At 34.8% G+C, this 7,713-nt stretch overlaps 2 protein-coding genes across 5 annotated transcripts; one reads left to right on the top strand and one right to left on the bottom strand.

Moving 5' to 3' along the window:
* Positions 1 to 662: 662 nt before the first annotated feature.
* On the top strand, positions 663 to 7,094 carry LOC139880934 (actin-depolymerizing factor-like). 4 transcript variants are annotated; one of them, XM_071865512.1, is made up of 5 exons: positions 663 to 809; positions 2,356 to 2,503; positions 2,661 to 2,722; positions 2,815 to 2,986; positions 6,955 to 7,094. In XM_071865512.1, the coding sequence occupies exons 2-4, from the start codon at positions 2,469 to 2,471 to the stop codon at positions 2,964 to 2,966; spliced, it is 249 nt and encodes an 82-aa protein (XP_071721613.1). In that variant the 5' UTR covers positions 663 to 809; positions 2,356 to 2,468; the 3' UTR covers positions 2,967 to 2,986; positions 6,955 to 7,094. The 4 variants fall into 4 exon arrangements, 3 of the variants coding, with proteins under 3 accessions (XP_071721613.1, XP_071721612.1, XP_071721614.1); XR_011771705.1 differs by lacking the exon at positions 6,955 to 7,094 and having other exon boundaries at positions 2,639 to 2,722; positions 2,815 to 3,168; XM_071865511.1 differs by lacking the exon at positions 6,955 to 7,094 and having other exon boundaries at positions 2,815 to 3,168.
* LOC139880918 (probable inorganic phosphate transporter 1-7) lies at positions 3,422 to 5,468 on the bottom strand. The gene is made up of 2 exons (XM_071865510.1): positions 5,382 to 5,468; positions 3,422 to 5,175 (listed from the first exon to the last, which is right to left on the bottom strand). The coding sequence occupies exon 2, from the start codon at positions 5,143 to 5,145 to the stop codon at positions 3,568 to 3,570; it is 1,578 nt and encodes a 525-aa protein (XP_071721611.1). The 5' UTR covers positions 5,146 to 5,175; positions 5,382 to 5,468; the 3' UTR covers positions 3,422 to 3,567.
* Positions 7,095 to 7,713: the final 619 nt, after the last annotated feature.

Here is a 7,713-nt window from a genome sequence, read left to right on the forward strand (position 1 = left end):
CAAAGTAATTAATAAATAGTGTATAATTAAAAGTTAAAAGTAACATTAATATAAGAGTATGAAATATGCTACAGTTAAATAATGGCGAAGCCACTTAAATAATATTGGTGGCACGTGACCCTAGTTAAATGAACAGGGGTGCATGTATGAAAGTACGAGATCGAATTAACGACCTATTAACTAGTTTGAGAAGAAAAAAAACCTTTTATCTTTTACCTTATAAATTTTACCTAGGTAAATGAAGCTAGTTAATATATATATTAATATTCAATTTTGTAGGTTTTTTAGTTTTAGTGTAGTTTGCTTTTCATTAGGTTTTTATAATTTGTTTTTGATGTTTTATGAGTTTGCTTTCTTTAGGCCTGTTTTGTATCTTGTTGTGAGACTTCATTTTTTTGACGAAGTTTTCGAGTTTTTATATAATTATAGTTTTTTGCAGAAAAAAAAAAAAAAGTAGTTACAAGAATTAATATGGGTGGTGATATATTCAAAATCAATTTTATTTCATTCACCAAAATTACGCATTAACTTGTTGTACTGTACAGCCTGCTAATACACAAACTTTGGTGGAGGAAGTAAAATTAATTTTTCATATATCATTACCCAATTAATATTAGTATGGTGATGACAATAAACTCACTATTTCATTTTAGTATAGCACACTATACGGTTAACCCATAATCAGAATCTCACCACCACTACCACCCTTCCATTTTAATTACTCGATTATCAAACCTTACGGGAAATATATTATTATCATCTGCATCAAATATCAGTCGTGTTCTTCAAATTCTGGTCAGAAGCTGTAGGTATTCATCCGAAATCATTATTAATATTTTGTTATTACTCATCAATGAATGAATTACTATTGCTTGCTTCGTGTATTTGTATATATCTAATACCGTAATCGATTAATATATATATATATATATATATATATATATATATATATATATATATATATATATATATATATATATATATATCTTAAAAACCGTAGTATGCCTTCAAGGTGTTCGATAAAATGTCTGAGATTTCCGTGTGTATCCATTTCTTGTTGAAGGACCTAGTTGTGGGTTGGACAAATTTGAAAATATAGTGTCCAAAAGCTTTTTGTAGTTGACAGGTTTGTCCTCGATATGACCCATCCCTGCAAGTTATTGCTGCCTTTTTCCATGTTTCTGTTTACAAGTTCTTGAGAATAATGAGTGTTTCGGTTGATCTATTCATTCGCTTAGGGGTGTTTAGATTTGTGTTTACAATGTTTATTTAGTAATTACGTTTTGAAATGGGCATAATTATTTAGTAATTGCGTTTACAATGTTCATTCGGCTCTATTTTTCAGTCAACAGTAAGCGTCGATTTATTGGCGTCTTGACTGCCGTTTAGAGCTTAAATTGAATTCCAGGCAGAATTTAAAACCTATGGAAATTTGATTCTACCATTTTCATGGCGTCTCAATGTTATTTTACAATTTTTTTTTTTTTTTTTAAATTCCTACTTATTGGCCGGAGGTCCACCCGGAAGCAATCTTTCTATCCGTCGAATAGAGAGATGGATGACTTCCTCTACTTTTGAGAGTGTTTCACTCCGGGTAGAGAAATGACTTATTTTTATTCTCGGATAGGGGAATGATTGTCTACATCTCACCTCTCCCATACACCACTCATGTGGTATTGGGTTTTGTTGTTGTTGTTGTTGTATGAAATTAAACATAAAAGTCAATTAATTACTATATGAAATACTCAAAACGTGACAATGATAAATTAGAGCACCCTTTACGCTAACTAAAACGTGATAATCAATTTTCTTTCCAGCATATTTTCCCCTTATTACTTTTTAATTTTCAGATAATTTGATTCACTAAACACCTAAATAACTGATTGTTAGATATAACAACAACAACAACAATAAAAACAATAACAACAAAACCCAATCTCGCAAATGCGAAGAATGGGGAGGTGAGATGTAGACAATCATTCCTCTACCATAGAATAAAAGAGAAGTCTTCTCTCTAACCACGAGTTAGGAAAAAAAAAAAAAATTGCACCTATATAACACGTTTGTAAAAACCAATTATCTGAGTTCAATAATCTAAAATGCATAAGCAATCTCTAAAACTCAAATCCAAACACCCCCTTTATCACTTAAAATTCTTACTTGGCATTTCATCGGTCTAATCACAACTGATGTGACAATGTGATATAGACATATTTTGGAAACCTAGCTGCATGCCTGCATTAGATAATCATCATAATTGACTATCTATTCATTCAAATTCATTTATTTCCCTTGACGGAAAACGTGTACCACAGTGTCTTTATGCTTGTTACATATATGATATTTGATCTGCAGGCGAATTCATCATCTGGGACGGGTGTTGCTGATCACTGCAAGGGTACATTCTTTGAACTGCAAAGTAAAAAAGGCTCATCGTTATGTGATCTATAAGATTAACAAGAAGATAAATGAAGTCGTTGTTGTCAAAACTTGCAGTCCCACTGTGAGCTACGAAAACTTTACATCAGCATTGCCTGATAATGATTGTAGTTATGCTGTCTATGACTTGGATTTTGTCACTTCTGAAAACTTTGAAAAGAACAAGATGTCTTAGCTTTCATCCCTTAATTTTCCACAGGTTTCTTGTTTATGTTTTGTAGGTACAAAATGGGTGGGCGAGTAACGGGTCGTGGTCATTTTACCTACAAGCTACTGGAAGCCTGTAACTATATTGGTTTTTGTCCTGTTTAGATTTGGGGGTTTAATTGTTCCTAATATTGAAGTTCTGTTATCTTTTTTCTGTCTTTTGTCTAGGTCACCCTGAGTCCTCTTGGATTTGTGCCATGATGCTTGAATGCAACATCCAGAGCAGTCTCAGTCATGATTTAGATGGTGTTCAATACGAGATTCAAGCTACTGATTCTGCAGAGATGGAGCTCGAAGCGCTCAAACAACACGTTTACTGATTGTGCTTATGGGCTGTAAGGTAAATATTTATATTTGGATCAATATTAGGATCTTTTCATGTAGTTTGTGACTTATCATCTTAGATTAATGATTTATGCATAGTTCATTTTAAATAACTAATGTGGTGAATGGACGAGTAAGGTAACGGGTCAAAATGTTTATTCTTTTATATGGGTTCAGATGGTTTGTTTTGACCTGCAATACTTTTGACTTTTGTCCACATTTTTTATCTTCTCTCTTTAAGAAAAATATATAGAAAAATAACAAATGTGTGAAAGATGGTTATAATTTATTACTCCAGTATTGATTTGAACATTATGAACACCAATTTTAGATGACATGTGAATAATAAATGCGCTTGGACGAATCCTGAACTGTTTGACCCGTATTGTTTATATCTAGATTTTTCACTTGTTGTAGCCATTTCAGAGCAAACATAACCTGAACTGACCCGTTAAAGCGTCAAATTTTCCTCCCTTGAAAACGAAATAAGAGCAGTAAACAAGTTTCTAAATACTAAAAATGGTAGTAATACTTTTATTCGAAATGTTATAATGCTCTTAACCATGACCTAATAGTACGCGATACATACAACTATGGTTAAGCCTTTGAATCATCACTCTCCTTTTCGACTTCCCCAGACATTTCCTCGAGGGACTTCCCTTTTGATTCCGGCACTAAAAACGTACACAACGTACCCAAAAGGTTAACTACACCTAACACAATCAGTGCATTTTTCACTCCAATACCTGCTGGATAACCAGCATCTGTCTTGGCTGGATCTTGATTCTGAGCCAGATACAAGAACCCGAATGCACCCACCATCGCACCTAGTTTTCCCGATGCTGCTGAAATACCATGGCAAGTCGACCGCACTCTAGCCGGGAAGATCTCTGCGGGGACCACAAATGTTGTGGTGTTTGGGCCAAAATTGGCAAAGAAGAATGTCAACGAGTACATCACCACAAATTTGATGTTGTTTTCGGGCCTGGTCCAATGGTTGTAGGGAAATGCTAACGCAAACATAAAGATCGTCATCATTGAGAAACCAATTAGTTGGATTGTGAATCTTCCTATTTTATCGATCAGGAAAACGGTGAACCAGTAGCCAGGAACAGTACTGCAAAGAGCGATGAGTGTTTGTGCTCTTGCGATTCTGTAAACTTCTTCAATGGCATTCATCGTTTTTGCTGGTGGAATCCAACCGATGGCGGTGAATATGTCCTTTTGGAATAAATTTTGACTGTAGAATGCAATATCGAGTAGGAACCAAGTACTAGTGGTCCCAAGTAAGTGTAGTCCGTGTCGTTTAAGGAACTCTTTACTAAGAAGACCGAAGTGTCTTTCCAACTTCTCGTCCACCTTTTGTTGCTCGGGCTCGATTTCCATGTTCAAAACTTTCGACATATCCGAAGCTGCTTTGGTGGCGTTTTTCGCCACCAAGGCAGTATAACGAGCCGTTTCTGGCATCTTTGACCTCGAGTAAAAAGTCAATAGAGCCGGGAGAGCCCCGACCATTAAAATGATCCTCCAAACATAATCCGCCTCGGGAACTGTCGATTTCACCGGATCAACCTCGTACGATGGAGCCTTGAACCGGGAGTCAAAAACCGACGACACAATAATCGCGAACACGCCTCCTCCTAAAATCCCGAACCCCTGCATTGCAAAAACTGCAGCGATAAAACCACCACGGGTTTTCTTATTCGAATACTCCGACATTATCGTGGCCGAAAGCGGATAATCACCACCAATCCCAAACCCGAGCCAAAACCGGAAGAAACAGAGAGTAGTCATCACTGTTTGCGGTCGGCTTCCAAAAGACAAACCCGAAGCAATAGAACAGAGACACATGAGCATAAGTGTGATACCATAAACCTTTTTCCTTCCAAGCTTATCACCAAGCCACCCGAAAAACAATTGGCCCGCAAGCGTCCCAACCAGGGCCACACCGTTCACCATAGCCGATACATGTGGTGGTAAACTTCCGGGCTTGGGTGAGCCCGTCTTCGTGTAGTAAATTCGTCCAAGCATTTTAGTCACCAACGAGATACAAAACAGATCGTAAGCATCCGTGAAGAACCCCATTCCCGCGATTACTATCGCGGTGAAATGATACCATTGTGTTTTGGCACCATCAAGAGCATTCAAAACCTTCAAATTCCCCGTGGTTACCATTCTTAAAACAGATTCTGTTTTCTTGATTTCCTGCAATCCCAAATAACAATTAACAATTAACAATTGTACGATGTGTGTTTGTTAATTTTGAACTTGTGATTCATGCATGCATGCATATATGACGAAGACTTGACACAATAATAAATTATAATAAAATAAGTGGTTTGGACTAGTAGAAACAGAAGAAATGAAAGAAGGGATATAGGAAAAATTAAAATGGGTGAATTGATACTGACCTATTTTTTTTATGTGAATTTGTGAAGATTTGATACGAGTTTGATGGAAGATTGGGAGTTTAGATTTATATGCAACAGAAATAGTATGAAAATTAATTAGTATTAGTATTTTCCAACGGTATATTCTTTTACTCGTTCGGCATCTTTTTTATAGCTTCAAATTTCCACTCCACTTTCTACGGGTTGAATTTAACAATAAATTACATCAATTGTTCTTCCTTTAAGTTTGCATAAGTAAAACTTTGTTTTAGTTTTTTGGCGATAAAAAGGGTATATAGGGTAGATTTTTATCGTTCAATTTATCGGGGAAGTTATTCTTTGCGTGTGTTTTTTCTTTCAATTATAAGTGAATTTATTGAGTATTTCATTATTATTTCCTACTTTTTTTACTGATCATCCCGAGCACGGCGGTCCGGAGAATTTAAGTACCTAGAACGAACGAGGTGAAATAAAAGGCCTTTAGGCCGCAACGAACATAAGCCATTTAAAAATTTTCTTAGGCCCTAACCAATAATATAAACATTTTTAAAATGGTCCTTTGAGTCTTGCTAGAGGACCTTGATTCTGGAGCCTTTGATTGTTGTTTTTGGGCCTATTGTGTTTCTCCTCCGCTGCTTTAGTCGTGTTTCTCTAATTCTCATGTCTCTCAAATCTCCGATTATGTCTATATATAATAAACATTAGACCCCTGAAAACCTTATGCTCCTAACGGTCGCTCACCTTGTTCCTCAGGGCCTCCCTTGATCTCAATAGGTTCTATTAGCGAGGTTATCATATCATAATATAAATTTAAATATAAATTTAATTTCTTTCTTACTTTGAAATGATAACTTTTTAATCTCTCTCTTTTGATGACATGACATGAAGAATTGAAGTTTCTCGTTGAGTATGCTTTAAAGCATAAACTGAGTGGATAAAATAATTAAATGAAAATCTTAGTAGCTACTAACATCAGTAGTCCATACTTCACCTTTAACAATTTGGTTTTGGCCATATTGTACAATTTTGCCTATTTGTCTTGGTTAGTGACTTCCACACTTTCCACTTTTGGGATTTGAAGTTTGAAAGTGAATATGTGTGAATTGCAACTTTAACTTACGCAACTTTCACTTCATATTCGCACTTTTAAAGTTGGGCAAAGAGCAAACTAAATGATACTACATAATACTGAGTTTGATGTTTAACACTTTTATGATTGTCAAACATTTGCTTATCACTTTAGGATCAGTACCTACTTGCAGGCTGCAACTTGAATGTGTAGCTCGATTCGTTTTCTAGACAACAACTTTATAAATACGGTTATGTTATTTCAATATTGGCGGACATTCTGCATTATATAATATATGTTGAGTGAGCATAAATCTAACGTTACTTTTTACGAATTATTCCCTGAACTACAAATGATCCGGTTCACATTACTTATTTTTTATAGGTGAGTGGCTCATTCGTCGTTAAATTTATTATAGAGTATTAGATTTAGATTTTATTGTTAAATTAATTGCCACTTAATTGCCTTAAAAAAATTTACTGCCACAAATTGAATATGGTCTGTACTTCTTGTAAACGAAAATAGATTTTGTGGACATGGAGAAAGAGAAGGTAGAAAAAGAATTGGTCGAGGTAAATTGAAACTGGATGAGAGCTAAATCAAAAACTCTTATACAGCCCAGAGACACACGATGGAATTTTCACTGTATAGCACTTTTGTGTGGCGTTTGGTTGATTTTTTTACATTTATTATCAAGGTCTTTAAATATGTTAATTAAAGTAACTAATAGTTCTATCCAAAATTATGCACATGATCTTTTGAAGTATTTTAAATCATTCAAATTTAGTTTTATTTGCATCTAATGCTGTTCATTTAAAAGAAAATGGTCAAGTCTTGCAAAAAGGGTTTCATTGGTGGAATCAACCAAAGAAAATGCAAGATTTAAGAGCAATTGGGTTTGAACCACTTTTACAAACAATGTGTTCTTTTATTTATTATTTTTTTTTGAAAGGCCAACAAGATTATTATATTATAATAGCAAGAATATACAAATGTACATGAAAGGCCATACAAAAATACAGGCCCTCATGGAAGGACAATGTGTTCTTTTGTAACTGTTACAATATCCGAATGTTACGAACAATTGGATTTGAACCACCTTTAAAGAAAATTGAAGGATGTAATTTGTTAACGTACTATGTTGGATATAGGCCCCTAAACAAATAGATAGAATTAAAACAACAAAACTAGGAGCAAAAGGAAATTCACGGTGGACAGCAAAGAAGGAATAAATAAAATACTTTACTGCCACTTAATTCATGTTACAAGAGGTTGTATATATAC

Source organism: Rutidosis leptorrhynchoides, chromosome 1 (assembly GCF_046630445.1).
Source record: "Rutidosis leptorrhynchoides isolate AG116_Rl617_1_P2 chromosome 1, CSIRO_AGI_Rlap_v1, whole genome shotgun sequence".
Lineage (NCBI taxonomy): Eukaryota > Viridiplantae > Streptophyta > Magnoliopsida > Asterales > Asteraceae > Rutidosis > Rutidosis leptorrhynchoides.